Source organism: Linepithema humile, chromosome 1 (genome assembly GCF_040581485.1).
Source record: "Linepithema humile isolate Giens D197 chromosome 1, Lhum_UNIL_v1.0, whole genome shotgun sequence".
NCBI lineage: Eukaryota > Metazoa > Arthropoda > Insecta > Hymenoptera > Formicidae > Linepithema > Linepithema humile.
The window spans coordinates 4624436-4643156 of record NC_090128.1 but is presented as its reverse complement, the minus strand read 5'-3'; the positions used below and the strand labels follow the sequence as shown (position 1 = coordinate 4643156).

At 33.4% G+C, this 18721-nt stretch overlaps 2 protein-coding genes across 4 annotated transcripts in view; both read left to right on the top strand.

The window, feature by feature from the left end:
- Positions 1 to 4091, top strand: part of LOC105674436 (aquaporin) — an 18087-nt gene extending 13996 nt beyond the window's left edge. The window contains exons 5-6 of one of the 2 annotated variants that reach the window (XM_012370735.2): positions 138 to 593; positions 1048 to 4091. In XM_012370735.2, coding sequence (XP_012226158.1) covers positions 138 to 581 — 444 coding nt within the window. In that variant the 3' untranslated portion in view covers positions 582 to 593; positions 1048 to 4091. The remainder of the gene's footprint in view (positions 1 to 137; positions 594 to 1047) is intronic. The other variant, XM_012370734.2, reaches the window with a different exon arrangement.
- Positions 3952 to 18721, top strand: LOC105674437 (aquaporin). Of its 2 annotated transcripts, none has more exons than XM_012370738.2 (5): positions 3952 to 4090; positions 11499 to 11686; positions 12500 to 12643; positions 14712 to 15170; positions 17314 to 18721. In XM_012370738.2, the coding sequence occupies exons 1-5, from the start codon at positions 4066 to 4068 to the stop codon at positions 17320 to 17322; spliced, it is 825 nt and encodes a 274-aa protein (XP_012226161.1). In that variant the 5' UTR covers positions 3952 to 4065; the 3' UTR covers positions 17323 to 18721. The 2 variants fall into 2 exon arrangements, with proteins under 2 accessions (XP_012226161.1, XP_012226160.1); XM_012370737.2 differs by lacking the exon at positions 3952 to 4090 and adding an exon at positions 10761 to 11093.

The following is an 18721-nucleotide window of genomic DNA, read 5'->3' as shown; positions in this document are numbered from 1 at the left end:
TCTTTAAAAATATTAGAATTTTATAGATCATTGTAATATCTATAGTTTTAATCGCTGTTTTTTTTTTAAATTATGTTTTGTACTTGCTATCGCAAAAAGTATCAATTAGACTAACATTTTTTAAATATTAATTACAGGGAATAACGCCGGAGCACCTTTTGCACAGCGGTACAACATCAACAATAAATTCATTCTGCACGACTGACGTTAATAGAAATCTGACGCCTGGTTATGGTGTCGCGGCTGAGGCTTTAGCTACGGGAATATTGACGTTTTTTGCCTGTGGAATTTGGGACTCGCGTAATAAAAAGAACACAGACTCGGTAGCGATAAGATTTGGCTTTTGCGTCACCGCTCTGTGCCTCGCTTTCATCCCTTACACTGGCTGCAGCTTGAATCCTGCCAGGACAATCGGACCGGCAATGTGGAACAACTATTGGCATAACCATTGGATATACTGGCTGGGACCGATCGGAGGCGCTATAATTGCAGCCTTGATGTATCGATGTTTATTTTCGCCTGATACGAAAGATGAGGAAGACAACATAAACACGGGAACTCTGAATGGCATCGAGACGTAAACAGAATCGTACGTACGTTTCTAAACTTAATAAATATTATTTTCGTTATGCTACTTTGATTAAATTAAAATTAAATTTTAACTAGAAATGAACACTTTTAATAAAGTATTTAATGCCATATAATTTCGTTAAATAATGTGCTTTATTAAATTTTAGTTACGTTAAATATTGTTTAAAAATGTCAAATATTTTTTTACAACACGAGTCAATAGTCATCTCTAATCGAAAAAAAATAGAAATTGTCACTTAAAGAAATAGTTTGTTCGTGTGAGCGATTTTTTTTCGTCAAAAATTTCATCGACGTTCTGCGAATGTTATGAACTTGGCGGATTTCCAATTCATTTTTTCGATCTATCTATTTTTTGTTCATTTGACCTCTCAAATACCTTCCGGATATTTTCGAGCGACTACATACGTCACTCTTACCGAATGATGTCGAGCTTACATTGTGCGTTTTCTCTTTCAGCGAGGGAAATTGCATTCCGGTTGTCGGTTCACAAATTGAACGAGAAATCCTGATCGCGCCGGTATTTTTCTCGGCCAAAAAAGAGGACATTGTAAAAGTTCCAGCGGAAGCTACCCGTGCGAAGCGACGGTAGCAGATCGGACAGGCATCGAACTTTACGGATTTCTACTTCCAAGGTGCTCGGAAACGTCTCATTCGAAGATCCCGTAACCCGAAAGATCGTGGCTGCCACGCGACGAGGATTTCTTGCTTGTAAACTGATCTGACGGATTATTTTTTGTACAAAAATGCGTTGTAGCGTTAAATAAGGCGTTGTATTATTTGCTTCTATGCGGTAAACGCAAACTCCGAGCGCGTTTGTTGTCACAATTATTTTTTATTCGCTGCATCCGCTATCACGGTTGGGCAATATACCGTATATATACATTTTAAACACAAAATGCAAAATGTAAATCATAAATTGGTTTTATCTCTTCAAAATTAGAATGCAGAATATTGTTATGAATATCGTTAAAACGACCAAATACATAAATAATAAACGCGAATAAATAAAAATTGTTGACATTTCGTATATTGAAGTATTGTGTATTCCAAATGTTTAATGCGTGAATAATATATATATTTGGAATACTGCCCGGCCGTGACTTATATCCTATTTATATTCTTACTACACGATTTTTATATCGCCAGCACTTTCAAAGAAATTCGCTATACGCCGTTGTAACGTGAAGCGAAGCGCCGGAACGGCGCGTAGTTTCATTTTGCCCAGCAGCATTTGTCTAGCAGTATAATTTCAAGTATTAACTCTCTTGCACCCTCGTTTCTCTTTCCTGTTTTTTCTTTCGTCTTTCTTTCTTTTTTTCGTTTGTAACGTAAAACGCACGTGAAAAAGAAATCTCTCTCTTTCTCTCTCGCATGCATTACGCGCGGCAGGGCCGGCGGTGCAGCTGCATTGCCGCGCTTTTTATTAATTATTAGCGAATTTATGGGTTACAGACTCGGTTCGCTCGTTCGCAATTCTACTAAATTCCACCCCCATTATATCGCACATGTACGCGATGCAGCTCGTTAAAGCCGACGTTGAGGTGGCTGCTCTCGCGCAAGCGGCCGCATAACACGGCCGCCCCACCCTCTTATCCCTGCCGCGACGAAATTCGAAATAACGGAATTAGTCTCGGCGAATTCAGGAAATTACCTCCATCGCCGTCGGTCGCGCCAAAGTTTTAATTGTACTCGGTGCATGTCTATATACGTGTATGAGTCTGAATGTGTGTTCTCTGTGCGTACGCGTGCGTATGTGTGTGTGTGTGTGCGTGCGTGCGTGCGTGCGTGCGTGTGTGTGCAAGTGTGTGCGTGTGTGTGCAAGTGTGTGCGTGTGTGTGTGTGTGTGCAATTGCAATTACGTTCTCGCGGCTTAATGTATATGTAAATATAAGATACACGCTCGGACCCCCTCGCTTCCTCCCTCCTCTTCCTCTTGCGTAGATAACAATAACTTTAAAAGCCTTGAGTGTAAAATCGCGCGGTAGATTTCGATCCTAAAATTCACAAGCTTTGTATGCGCGCAAACGATCGCGGAGAGATAAGATCGTATTTCGGATTACACGGCTGTACAGGTAAGTATTTAGATTATAATGGAATGCGATTTCAAATAAATTTCATACAATATTTTTAAAGGATCGTGATCTTTTCTCTAATACGCACCTTTGCTCGCAAATATTTAATAAAGTAATATAACATTTAAGAAAATTGATTTTTTAAAGATTGAGCTTGAAATCTGTATAGCTTGCAAGCACTTGTGATGTAAACAGCTTAAAATAAATATGTGAATATGCAATTTAATAGTATAATTTTACTACCAATATTCCTAAGTTTATGTTATATAAGATCATATATGCGTAATGTATGTATTCGTATTTTCGTATATTGTTATGTCAAAGTTTGTTAAAAATTTATTATTTGCATTTAATTAATAATATGTAGTTTCTTCTTCAAGAACACAAATATATCGGCATATTAGAAATAAGTAAATTCAAGATTTAACTAAAAATAGTTTTATAGAAAAAATATGACAATTATATACAATTAAAGCTTGAAAACCAAGATGGCTTGGAGGCACGTGTTACGATAAAAGGATGTGAAACTAACACTGATTACGAAAACGAAACGTATGTTTGCGCATTGTCACAAGAGATACGTATCTATAAATATTCCATTTCAAAATTAATACCCTTTGAAGCTGATATTGTGGAATTACATATTACAGAAAAAAACAATTTTAATCTAAAAATATGCGTAAAAGAGTAGAAAAATTGAAATAAAAAGAGATAAAAACATAAAAAATGTATAGAAAAAAAATTGTGTTCTCACAAATACGTTCATTATAATTCATATTATATCTTACGATTCTAAACATTCTAGCTATTGCTTTCCAGTTCGTTAAGCAACCCAACGAATTTTTATGTCAGATTTTCCCATTGTGGCTGCAATAGATAATGACAAAGATTGAAAATTTAATTGCATACAAAATTACTTCCTAGCATTGTTTGTAAAATAAGAAACACCTCAGTTCCCATCGCAGTAATGGGCGATTATCAAATCTGCCTCAAAATGTGCGCCACGGAACAATGTTATTAAAGGCTTTGAAACAACAGATTCGTCTGCAGACACAAACACAAACCGATACAGCGACGACGTGTCGGTATTCTTCGCGCGCGAGCCTCTTTTCTGAAATTAGCATCCCCGCTTGAATTTACAAGCGAGTAAGCGAGTAGCGGCCTAAGTAGGGAGGTGCGCGTGTACAGTCGTGGCGTTACATCGCGCGCAAAGAGGCTACGTTGTCCTGACCGCGAGATAGAGTGGAGTTAACGATCATTTCACAAAGAGGCCGGCTGACGGAGCGTACGGGTGTCTCTCCGTCCTTCTCTCCGCCATTAGGACAGTCAAAAACGCCCATTATTCGGAACGTTTGTGTTTGTTGCAGTGTTGTGACTTTCGGGTAGCGCGAAACGCTCCGTCATGCCGGCGAACGATTTTCGAGCAGGTGAGAAGCTCTCATTAGAAACATTTGCCTGTATTTGTAATGATGATCAGAAAACGCGGTTAGTGGTACAGTAAATCCGAAACTAAAATTGGAGTAATTTTACCGTAATTGAAGCATGATTGAAGATTGCGCGACAATTGAAGATACCGTGTAATGCTCTTTGATTGTATCAAGAACACAATACTATTAGATTTCAAAAGTAACACGTTACATCCAAAAAGCGCATCTATTATTCAATATAATATAAGCTTAATAAAATTTATTAATTTTAAATCTAGAATATTAGAGCATAATATCTCTCGGAAACGCTATTAATTATTCATATGCGTATATGTATCGGGAAAAAACTATGTCACCATATATCAGCCAATTTAGGTCTGAATAATTGAATATGTTATAAAATTTCACACAAGTTTTATATATGTTTTTACCTAGTTTTACTGTTATTTTAAATCTGTCACATTCAACATTAAATACGAGAATAATGCAGACTATAGACACGAAAAAGAACATTATTTATTACAATCAAATGAGCGATATAGTTTAGTGAATTAAATATAATAAAATAAAAATTCAATAAGGTTATTTGTACGTTAATGTAGATTCAGGATCAGATTGCGTGAAATGAAACTTGCTTCTATGTGATATAATATTTCGTTTTGTATTTCGTGATTATATCAAAATAATAGCAGCATTGTCATTCCCGAGTAAGTTATTATATATATTATTCTATAATATCGGACCGTTGACCTTAACTCATAGGCATTGAATTTTTCAATTAGATATAACATAATTCAAGATAAAATATAATTCAATTATTTTAGTAAAAGTATCGCATTAATAAAAACTATATCTATTTTATACATATAAAATTTATAAAAAGCAAACAAGGTAGAAAATAGAATTTATTAAAAGAACGCAAAGGTAGAAAACAAAATTAAAAAGATAATGAAAAATTCTATGGTGGAATTCTTTGCGATTTATTCTACGTATTATGACTGTGTATTATGCTCATTATCGTTTTATTTTCTACAAAGTCGTCCAATGATCAAAGTACATTCTTAAAAGCACAGTCATCAATAATGTTCTTTTACTATTAAAAAATGCATATGTTTTTATTTAGCGGCTTATTAGTCGAGATAATTTACCAATTCTGTTTTCCTTCTGCATTATAGATTTCATAAGCTTCATAATAATTTAATAAGTCATTAATAATTTTATTGGATATTTCTGCTAGCCTCTCTTTCGCGTCTAATATAAATATTTCAAAAATTTTTAAATTCATGCATGATTAAAATAATTAGAGGTAGATTGAATATATTGTTACGAACAATTTTGTTGTTATCGGCTCTAATTGACATCTATTTAACATCGTGCGCGTATGCGGCATATTAGGAATAATTCGTTATAACATGATTTATGATAATATAATATAATAATTGTGTTTATTGCACAGAGACGTGTTGATTATGACAATTCTCTGCCGCATAATCATATGACACACTGACTGATTGTATGACGGGTGCTGAATGGTTTCGAATAATATCAGAATTATGCATAAGGATTATTTTTAATTCAAATATGGCTATTCAAATTGCTATTTAAAATTTGTATTTTTATGGATTTATGATTATTCGTCCAAAAATTGCGAGCTTTTATTTTAAATTTTTTCTATAACTAATCGTTCGTGTCATTCAATTTTAGTTTGCTCTTATTTAATATTAAATTATATAAAATTGCATCTAATGGTGTATCAAATCTTCATTTCTGTGTACTGACGTCGCAATGAAGAAGATTCATTAAGATTTTTCGTGAGAAATACTGCAGCAATTCTATTCTTCTGATATTTCTATACGTCAAATCTACGAATATTTTACTTGGAAATCTTGATGTATAACTTCAAGGATTTTCTTTTCATCCATTTAGATTGGAATACTATTTTTATCGACGAGCTGTGAGAGATTGTTTCATTGATATAAACCAGAAAATGCTTACGCGTCAGATGCACTTTTCTTGACTACTGTGCTGCAATACAAAATCTTTCGCTTGTGCGTTTTATTAGATGGAACATTCATGGCGGAAATGAAGTAACGAAATAGTATAGTGTTCACTTAATAGTATAGTGACTAGTAGAGTTCACTTAATAGTATAGTGACTAGTATAGTTCACTTGATGATAAAAAACAACAAGTTAAACAATGGAATTTTTTCCAATTCAGACTCACCGCGCCCATTTGCTAATATTGATCTGTCGGATTTCTGTTGCAATCAATGTTAACATCAAAATCTTATCGCAGCAGATTAATAAATAAATATCAAGTTTGTCTAAGTTGCAAAACGATATTACTGATTATTTTATTATATCAACGCGAAATGTATTTTTTTATTACAATATAAAATTTATTTTATTAACACAAGATAAAATATTTCTAATATATCTAGTAAAATATAAAAAATATATTCATTAAGAATATATTTTATTAAATTATATTTTCTTATTACTATACTAATATTGATTGTTTCATCAATGTAATGTGATAATCACTTCTTATCTATTAAAATGCTTACAAAATTTTGTCAACACTAATACAATTTAGATAAAATCGAAATCGTATTATTAAGCCATATCGTACGATATGGTGATCTGATATGAGAAAAATGTCTTATCAGCTGTACTTTGATTACGCATGGACGGATCTACGTAAAATTCCACCAACATCGTTTCTATTTACAAAGACTTGGCATATTTGTTAAACATATTTCAACGACGAAAGATCGTTTAGCGAGCATATTTATTCAACGGTCGACATACAATTAGACTTTCGACTCACCGATATCGGTTCGGACTTTATCATTTTAGTATGGAAACAAACCAAGTCAATGTCGTGTATAAGTTACAGAATAGCTGCGGTTATCTTAATTCTACTAAGTAAATGATTGATAATTAACGAGCGTGCATACTTGAAAAAGCATCTTAAAAAAAATTCTTTCAAAATGCGGTCGTTATATAATTTGGATTTCGATTGCCAATACTGTGATGCAAATAAAATAAGAATTGCGTCAATATTAATTTTGCGAGCTGAAATTACTTGTCCTATATGAATTATTCCACTTGAGAAAATAAAGATTAAGTCGTTAAAACAAGATTGTGTGAAGTGAATGATGCCACATATATCGTCGAAATTTGCGACACAAATTACGACATGTAAATATTTCCATTCACATGTAATAAATTTTATATTTAATATTTTTATCGCGCTTTCGTTACAACCTATACATCATCAACGGTTCGATTACGTAATATATAGCGCGTGCTAGTTAGAAAAGATCCTTCAGAACTATTTTATATTTTTTTTAACAAAAAAATTCACTTATCGCTAGAGGTTAAAAGATAACTTTTGCATTCTTGCTGCGATACTTCAGCATAGATCTCATGAATATATATATCGTTATCACGCAATTTTACAATATAATTAATCGCCAACTTTACAATTCAATCCGTGTCGTCGTAAAACGGTGACGTCAATTCATAAAAAGCGCAAGTTGTGCGCAAACATTTATTATTATCCGCTAAAAACTGCTAGTAAGATATCATTGACTAATTACGGCTGCGGTCCACTTGACGCTATAAATGCTTCAAGTGGATTGCAGCTTACTACAGATTATATTCAAGATAAATTCATATTTTAAAAAAAACATAAATATAAGTTTCACAATTTTGAAAAATATAAATTTTTCTGAGAGCATCGCAAATAAAATTATAATGTTAATCTTGCATTAGTCAGAGTCATGCAATCTTTTGCGTCACCGTATTGCTTTTGAAGGCGAGCGAACAAATGTGTCTCCTTGAGCACCGTTCTGTATGCAAATCCGTCAAAAATCGAAGAACAAATTCGAGTGCCAGATAATTTGGTTCATTAAATGGAGATCAATAAATGAATGAAAATTAATTCTTGAAACAGACAAAGAAATTGTGTCGGCTTATCATCCGTACGTATGTATATACGCGATACCACGGATCATTAGTCAATTTGAGCTGGCTAACGTTTAACTTAACGCACGCGCGTATATATAACGCGCGTTTATCGGTCTAATAGGCAGATTATGCCGACTAATTGCCGCGTAATCTCTTGGCAGCGTTCCCGCAAAATTAGCCGATTGTATGCAGATCGTAGATTAAAGCTTCGTTAGCATGGACGAGCGATCGTTCGTTAAGTGATGATTAGAGACACGACAATGTCTCGCGGCCGAAGAAGTTGCCGCTTCTTCTTGCGCATCCCCGTCGATGCATCCGTCTTCCTTGAGCAAGTTTCGCGCTGCCAATGTTAACGATCGACACGAAGCAGGGATTTGATTTATTATCGTGTAATTTTAATGACTCACGCCAGTCGCGACGCAACGACGTTTAATACACATTTAATTGCAATATTATTTGCAATTATAAAAATAATTTGATCGTATCAGTCGTTTGCAGAAATTGACCGTTTATTTAAAGTGTGTTTAATATAAGTTTGCACTTGAAATAAAATTACTAGCAAATTGCAGTTCGTTTGTTTCGATGCAAATAACGAATTAAGAGCTATAAACTTTTGAACTTATTTCTTCAACATTTCCTATATTTTTTGCCTTTACGCAAAAAATAGCGTATCAAATCTATCGGTGATAAATTAAATGTAGAATAGAAATACAATTATGTTTTTGCCTTTTTATGGAAAAAAACATTATGGAAATATATAATGGTCGAAGATTATTAGACATGCATAATCAACTCGTAAATAAATAGTTGTCAAATAAAGCTGTACGACAATTAAGTGTACCGAATGTATCTTATTGTAGATAAAAAGTTTTTATCTAAAATATGGGTAAATGTCTAATTCTATATTCATAAGCTGTCTCTCTTTCTAAAAATATATTTGTTTGCACTTATCACGCAATATCCGTACACTATCGCTGGATAAGCATTATTGACAAGTTCTGAAAACGGAATTGTCAACTGCGAAAGCTTTACTGTTTTTTCTGATATCTGCGATAAAACAAATATTTCATTACTGACCCATTTCATGACCGTTGTGCATAATATACTCGTGTGAATAACGAACAATAATTTTGAATATATATTATAAATACAAAATTATTGTTTATGATCGAGTTTAATCATGTACAATGCATAATTTGTATTTTCATAAGTAAAAAACAAAAATCAACATTTTTCTTTAGTGCATTAAGATGTCGATCAGAGATCATAGTTATAATGTTTTAAAAATTTAATGTCCTAAAAATCTATCAGCTAAATATAAAAGAAGTTTTACAAAAATTATTATTCTTTTATTTGCTGCATTGAATGAATATAGAAGACGTAAAGAAAGAAATGACTTTGACATACATTTTTTATGGCAGCAAATAAAAATAGATACATCTGCTGATGCAAAGAATAAGTCATAAAAGATTCTGCTGCAGCCAAGATAAATACGTTTTGCAATCATGCAAGTAATATGCGTTCGTTTTTGCTTGAATCTTAAATATATCCCATTCTCAAATCAATGCATTCGTTACAATGTTCGATCCTTTAATAAAGAGATAGAAACGCCTTTGCGCAAAAATAACATTTATTTTGCATTTAACATTTCTCGTTAAACCATATTATTTTTGCATTAGGAACCTCCATCCGATGCTTTCATTCAATGTCTGTCAATATAACAAATAGCGTCGCAAATTGCAATAAGTTTTGTAATTTGATTAACGTCAATACGAATTTCTGCGGCTCGTTCATCATCTCCATTGAGAGTTAAACGTATCAATTCGCTAACAAATTTGTCGCTTATGAAATTTCCGTTAATCGCGAAACATAGATAGACATCGCTGTCGGTAACTGTATAACTTTCACCGATGCGCGCGGACAGTCTTGTCGGAAAGTTTATTCTCGGATGAATACGGGTCAGAGAAAATGTGTAAACGTAACTGTTTTACGTGCAAACCAAATACGAGAACGATATTTTTAAGAATTTTTGAGTTATACTTAATACCATGTGCTGAAATGGTTATAGTAATTTATCGTAACGCGCGTGCGATAGTACGAAAAAAGCACATCGTATGTTTATTATAAGATTAAGTCGCGAGAACGTTACGTGCGATACATGTAGCCATATATTACAATATATATCATTATGACGGAGTTAATCTTAAATTACAACGATACGACGTAAAACGCACCCGCGCATTTTATCACACTACATATGTACCCTGCGATAAGAGATTCCATTGTTTGATCACCGAAAAGAAAATAGAAAAAAAGATCATTTAACATTCTCATTAATGTCTTTTATGCGCTATCATCTGGCGAACGTTTTCTTCCGAAGAGTTTTGAAATTCTACAACGGACTTTTATAAGCGCGTTTCTCAAGACTGAATTAATAAAATAAAATAAAATCTTAATAGGATGATTAAAGAAATTAATGTAAGAATAATATAGGTCTTTTATAACTTCAAAATAGGTCCTGCAAATTACTGACTCCTAATTTTTTAAACCGTGGAAAATACGTGTATATATTCTAAAGTATGAGTTTGATTTTTTGCATTTGTTGTCTTCTAAAAGAAACATTTTATTTTTTTTTATTCTAAGAAAGATATATTTTCTGGACACACATTATTTTTAAGTTTGCAGTCAAAGCAAATTTCTCGCGCAGCGATATTTAATGTTAATCTATACAATGCCATGCAACTCGACATAATCAAGAGATTTAATTATCTCACTTCCGCCCAGTTCCTGGTGACGTTTGTATAACTATAAACTGAACTTTACTGGTTCTCTTTGATTGATAGTCAATGTATTAGCAACACGTGTGTTGGAGTCCGGTACGTATACCGACCTTGTTTGAGTTGGCGATACGATGCGGTATCTGCCTTTCATGAAAGTTATTCCGTGGGTTGGCAGTCGTGGACTGTGCACGTTTGTTGACGCGTCAGTACAGTATGGAAAATGTGGCGGAATCGCCGTAAGACGAGAGGCAAGTGACACAATCGCGTTGAGAATCGCGTTACCGTTGACTTTATCACGCGGCCACATTCTATAGTTACAGTAATGATAACTGTCTAGCAAGAGAAATCAAGGGGTTTGTTTTGAGAAGTGTTCTTCTTCTAAAAAGTCTATACAGTGATAGAAGAGAATAAATGCAAACATATGTTACTCTGCATTACCTTTTAAATAAGGATTTTGTGAAATGTGTAATTTAAAAGAAAATAATTTCTCGAAAACAGTGCTCAGCAATGAAAAAAGTATGAAAACTAAATTTTTCTAATTAATACGTGTTAAATGTTTCGAGTAAAATTTTGATGTTATTTGGATTGTTATGTTCCATTTTGTGATTAACTTGAAAAAAGTGATGTCTTTTGAATGACGAAATGTTTTTCAGGATTAAAAAAATGGGTGCAAGGAGAAGGCACCGTGAAAAGCACTCTCTTAGCCGGATTGGCGGAGCTGATTGGTCTATCCATGCTGGTATTTCTAGGATGCATGGGTTGCGTGGGAAGCCTCGGCGTTGTACCTCCTCATCTGCAAATAGCGCTAACCTTCGGCTTAGCGGTTATGGTTGTCATCCAGGTCAGTGGATAATCGGAAACTCTTGTTCGGCTAATCATTCGTCGTTATTATCTTATCTTTGCCGAAATTTCAAAGTCAAAAATATCATGATTTTATACCAAACGTGAAAGTAATGCAGCAATCGATAGCGATATCTATGTTTCGTAAATAATAAATTTGTTAATGGAGTAATACTTTTGTCGCATTTTCCCATAATCTTTAGTTTTATGAATTATTATCGTAACAAAATTTTATACAATACCGCAGTTAAATTTTAATTTATCTCTCTCTTATATTCTGGGTTATTATAATATAATAGTACATTTATTTTATAATATTATTATAACTCGTGGCATTATAAATAAAATCCATTCTATATCATATTAAATCATTGATATCTCTCGTGTGGAGAGTGAAAAACTTCAAGCTTGATATTGCAAATATGTCTAACAAAAACAATTGCAAAACAGTCAACAATTTAAAAAAAATCAATGTTATACTTATAAATATGTTAATTACTTTTATAATTACGTATTCGCGAGTTGCAACATTATAAAGGCTAAAGGCACGTTCATCGCGCTGTATATCGCATTTATACGCCGCCTTTCGCTCGCACTCGCAAACAGAAATACGACGAAACGTGACAAAATCGTGACGTGGTTCGTTAGTGAATGCTCAAATTTTTCTAACGCGCGGCGCGCATTTCGTTAGCTTTTATTCACCCTGTAATTTGCACCTGCGTCACAGTAATTCGAAGTTTGTTACGACACGCTTGTTATTAAAACGTTAGCGTATCGGTAAATTAAAAAGTTTCCTCTAATTTTATATTTTCAGTGCATAGGCCACATCAGCCAGGCTCACATTAATCCTGCAGTCACCGTGGCATCCGTCATTCTTGGGAAAAAGACTATTCCCGAAGCTTTAATTTATTTGGTATCGCAAATAATAGGCGCTATTATTGGCTACGGTATGCTAAAGGTCGGTATAAAAAAAATCTAATTATTACTGAATAATTATTGAAAAAAAACTTAATTGCATGCAAACAAATATTTCGAGTCGGTTAGTTACATATATAGTTTCAAAAGTATACATATGAAATATTTCTTTTAAAAAAACAAAAGTTTTATACGCTAAAATCAATAGTATTGTAAAAATTTACGATTGTTGATGATACATAAAACAAATTTAAGAATTTCTTTCATTTCTTTGCATTTTTCCAGTTATTATTCGTTATTTAATATGAAATTCCTTAATTCTTTATCAAGTCGATTTCTAAAAAAATGATGTTTTAAGCCGTATAACTGCGATCGAAGTCGTGTTCAAATATATAAATATTTACATAAAAAAAAAAAAAAAACGAAAATTTTGTTCGTATTGACACACATGGCAACTTTCAACATATGCGTCGTTGTCAATTCAAGTCAAATATTACGGAATGAATAAAGATAGAATGTAGATTTTGTTAAACGTTTAAATAATACTTTTATCAGTAATACCTTAATGGAAATTTATCAATAAGCGAGACATGTGGACGCGTTTGGGGTTACAGTGAGATAAAAATAAATTGGAAAATTTCCCGGCTGGTTTATATCAATGTTTAGCAAGACACGGGTCAAGACCTCTGCTTAATCAGTAATTCAGTACACGTATTATACGATTAATAATAAATGCTTTCATGTAATCAGAAGAAAGCTTTACTACCACGATATCTGTCTGCAGAGCATCGTCGTCGCGGCTTAGATAAAACGAGAAAAATGAGAAACATAATTGCCTTCTTTTTCTGTAATTAAAAAATGCATTTCTTGGAGTTCGTTGAACGCGAAAAACGTGGTCTATCTACATTTCGCAATTAATGAAAATTTCATACGATAAGTTTGTTAATGGAGTAATGCATTTATGACATTATTTCGCCAATCTTTAATTTCAAAAATTATGAATAATAATTATTAAAAAATTCTATATTAGAATTAAATTTGTAACATGATATACTATTTACGTTTTAAGTTATCATAATATAATAGTATCTACATTTTTATTTTAATTCATGTTACTAATATATTTATATCCCTTTCATTGTATTACATCACTGTAATCTCTCGTGGAGAGTAAAAAGCTTTAAAACCTGATATTTTAAATATGCCCGTAATAATTACAAGATCGTTCATGAAATATTTTCATAAAAATCAATGTTGTACTCATGCATATTTTTTTTCTGAACGCATATTAACTTTTGCTTAATCAGTAATTCAGTACACGTGTTATCCGATTAATAATTAATGCTTTCGCTTAGTCAAAAGAAAGTTTTATTATACGGTATCTGTCTGCAGAGCGTTATCGTAGTAACCCAGATAAAGCAAGCATAATGAGAAACATAATTATCCTTTTTCCCTATTCAATTTAAAAATGCATTTCTCAGAGTTTATTGATCGCGGAAAATATGGAACAAACTTGATATTTATTTTAAGTATTGTATAAATGAAAATAAAGCAAATTTCGATAAAAAACAAGAACAAAAAAGTAATTTAAAATAATAGCGTAAATATTTTTTATTATCGTTGTTGTAATGATTGTAGTAAAGTATAATTTTACAAAATTTTATATTTTTAGAATGTAAAACTATAAAGTACAAGCAAATAATAACAAATATAAATATAGATAAATGTCAATCAATATAAATAAATACCAGCAATATTTAAAGTTTTTCTCGAAATATTTGCTTTTACAATAACAGGAGTTGCTTTATTTTCCAATATGGTAACGTATAAATTAAAAACAAGATTTACCATTTTCATAACAATTACTCTTTTCATTTTTATTTACAATTTTATTTACAATATAAAATCCAATCTTGCTTTATCTGCAATAAAATTCATTATTTAACTTCGTAATAAATAAGTTAAAAAAAGTAAACGGGTCACATACACACAAAATATTATAATTCAATTTTGTTAAAAAAATGTGTTCTACTATTGTCTCATCTAATTTAATCATCAATATAGGCTACTTTCATCTCTTTTTTCATTAGAATCAACAATATTTCTTATAGGTGGTAACGCCGGAAGATCATTTAACAGCCAGTACAGCCGACCAGAGCCATTTGTTCTGCGTGACCGATCTACACGCCGATCTCTCCGCGATCCAGGGCTTGATCGTCGAAGGCATCGCGACCTCTATTTTAATATTCGTGGTGTGCGCCGTGTGGGACGCGAGGAATGAAAAGAATGCCGACTCGGTACCAATCAGATTCGGTTTTACGGTGGCCGTGCTGGCGCTGACATTCGGGCCCTACACCGGTTGCAGCATGAATCCCGCGAGATCGTTCGCACCAGCATTGTGGAACAATCAATGGACGCATCATTGGATCTACTGGTTCGGTCCGATCGGCGGCGCCCTAGTCTCCTCTTTCCTGTACAAAATTGTTTTCGGTGTTTCCGATAAGGTTGACGAGGAAGAAAGCGCTCCCGAAGCGGTCGCGCTCAACAGCGTGGAACTCCACAAAACTGAGGTGAGGCGAATTAGTAATTAATAAGGAACACGCGATTCTCATCGATTCTCTTTATTTTTTGCGATTTTCGTAGAGTTGAACCGTCTAGTGAACTGAATAAGTACGCAGAAACGATAACATTCAAAATGTTATGTGGAATTAATTTTCCAGAGATTAGAAAATTTTTATATATATATATCTAAGAAGCATCTAGTTGCTTTAATATAATTTTAAGATATATCATATAACACAATAATTATAAATATTTTAAATATTACAGAGAAATATTTAACTCATTAACATTTCGTCTTGTACATCGAATTGCATAAATTATTTATTGTTATCAATGTTACAGTTTTATTACGCACATTGTTTTGCGAGAGTCTGCTTTTACAGTGGCTAGCTATTGGAAACCAAATTGCTTTTTTACATAGATAAAATATCCGAATTGTTTATCTTTGATTATTTTTTGACATTGTAATGACGTTCAGTATAATCCTCCACGTTTATCTTCGTTTCGTCACAAGAGAAAGATGATAAGCAAATTAATTAATAATTTACTACTTACAGCATCCGAAATTATACTAACGAAAATGAATCGAGGTTCGAAACGTTTAAATATTTCAGTACCAAGCGATAAGATACGAGTCCGGATTCTGCGCGTAAGAAGAACCATGTCCCGTTTCAGCAATAATTTTCGTTAACGACGTTTCGGCGAAATTAACGGCCGTTTTCGTGCGACTTTAAACGATCCTTTAAAATACGGGTGGTACGAGACTCACGTGGCTTTATCATGTAAACGCCATGCCTGCCATACATCAAGGCTTTTCGCATGACGCGGATTATCTTGTAAGGGCCGGCCGTAAAGGTCGACGATAAATCGCTAGGTGAGCAAGGAAGTTCAATAAAACTGGTTTTACGGGACGTTACCGGAGAGTTGGATTTAACGTCGTCGGTTTACCCGATCGTCGATGCGAACTCCAAAGTGGATAAGGAAAGAGTCGTACGTCCCGACCCGATATTGTATTTTATTTCTACGTGCCTTCTTATTTTATGCCGTGATCGAGAACTGCGATTTTATCCTTGTGCTATTATAACCACTTGGAGGCTTTTCGAACAAATACGCTCTAGTTCAGGTTGTAAAAATACTTTAATAGTCGAAAATAAACAGTTCAAGCACTTAATCTATGTTGAAAAGTATTTTTCATGTGCAATAACTGACAAGCGTGAAAATAGATTTCCGAAAAACAATTTGCGCAAAGACAGCCGTAATATTGATAATGACCGATGATCCATATAATTTGATGGACAAGATATATAATAGTTTAAAGAATATGACCTAGTTGAGGTCGTAAAAATATTTTAATAGTCGAAAATAAACAGTTCAAGCACTTAATCTAAGTTGAAAAACATTTTTCATGTGCAATAACTGACAACCATGAAAACAGACTCCTGCAAAACAATTCGCGCAAAGACAGCCGTAATATTGATAATGACAGATAATCCATATAATATTTAATGGACGGCGAAATATATTAATAGTTGAATATGTCTCTAATATCTAATATTTATAATTATTGTATTACATATTATATGTTGCAATTATATTAATTCAACGAAATATTTCTCAGATTTTATACATAAAGACTTTCTGATTTTGAGAAAATGATCTAATTACATGTAATATTTTAAATATTATCGTTTTCTCGCTCATAACAATTCTTTAATCCGCGTGAATCTATCTCTGTTAAAGAATTATTCCTAAAGAATTGCTGTATTCGCCGTTAAAAACGCACAATAAAATGCTCCGATCTTGAAAAAACTAATTTTATCCACGATACAATTAACTTTAAAATGCTGATCCAATTAGAAACTTTCGAGTAAGAAGAAAACACCTCTTTTCATTTACTTTAATTAAAGTAGCGGTAGATTATTCTCGGCAGGTATTATTCGGGAAACTGCTATTTATTAACCGCAACACAGCGTGCATCAATAGCTGTTATTCAGTCAACCTGCGATTATTAGCAAACCCTCAAATATCCTCATTTTCCCGGGGCGCTGAGCGTAAAATATTTCCGCGATTCGATTTGCGGTTTTTGGCTCGGTCACGACTGCATTCCGTAGTGACGTCGAATTAACCGATATTCCCGCATTCATTTTTCAGCAATCCTAATTTGGCGAGGTGGGCACGGCTGACGTGACATGCGGTAAGAAGCTGAAACTCGGTCGATGCTTTCTCAACGTGAGCAGATGAAATTTTTGGAGGATACGTGGGATAAGTGCCTTAGAACGCATGGACAATTTCGGATGGCCAGGATCGCGCAAAGCTCAAAGCTCAAGAGCTTGCAACCTCCACGAGATGAACAATTATCTTCGCCACCGAATCGTGTGCATTATTTCATTGTCAATATAAGCCGACATGGCAGTTCTCGTACATGTACAATCACAAGTCACGCTAGTTAATTTTAGAAACGCGATTATTTGCCATCGATGATGCTTTCGATAATGTAGTTTAACGAGAAATACCAGCAATCTAAAAATTAATAAAAGTCTCTGGAATATTGCAGATTCTTCTCTTATTTTTCGGATTGCCGCATTGTGAGCTTAAATTAATAAAATTTAGACAGAGTGTAATCAAATTCATGTGCCTGAAATTTTGTTAATTTTGGATATTTAATTAAATATATGCTCATTTGATTAAAGAGGTAGGCTGCCTGGTGAAACTCCTACGCAATGCGTGAAAGCACCTCGACACAATGGTTGTCAAGAACATTTTGCAATCGCGATCAAACGTCAATTGATACGAAACGTAAACTAAGTTAGAATAAGCTGTTATGCCACTTTCTCTTTGTAATATAGTGTACATTCGACTGTTATAAATGTCTCGATTATCTAGAACTTTACTGTATATATTTCTTCTTTTAAGCTATACTATATACATGCTAGCTATACTATATACAATACATGCTAGAACACATTTGCTATTTGGTAAAAATAAATAAACGAATAAACATATTATAAAAAAGAATATGCCTAGTCATAAGAGATGATACTTTAACTTTTGTATTTTGCTTAACGGCGATTTAAATTTTACGAAACTGACTTGCGCCATATTTTCACTTTCTACGAGTTGTACGCCTGTCGCACGATTAATGTAGTCACACATAACACGATTATACACGTTATAATACTCTTTCGCGATATCGCTCGACAAATCGTTTTTACGTTATTCGTTCAATTAGACAGAGCGGACTATTTTTTACCTGTGTTTGTTAGTCGCACGATTTGCCGGAAGCGAAAATGTCGATTCCCGGACGGCGAACGGACGAGCCAATGACATTTTATGTGCCTATTTTTGTTACATAGGTGCAATCGTTATTTCTATAGTTACGCGTACATAGTCACTTGAAACTACTACTATAACGAGAAAAATGTTTCGTTCGTTGAAAAAAAGGATCTTTTTCCGCCGATATGGCAGCTTTCGACGGAACGACAGTTTCCGAGGCAAATAATTACTCTTTCATTATTTATGTACTTTATCAAAAGACGCAAATATATTTGTAAGTACGAAA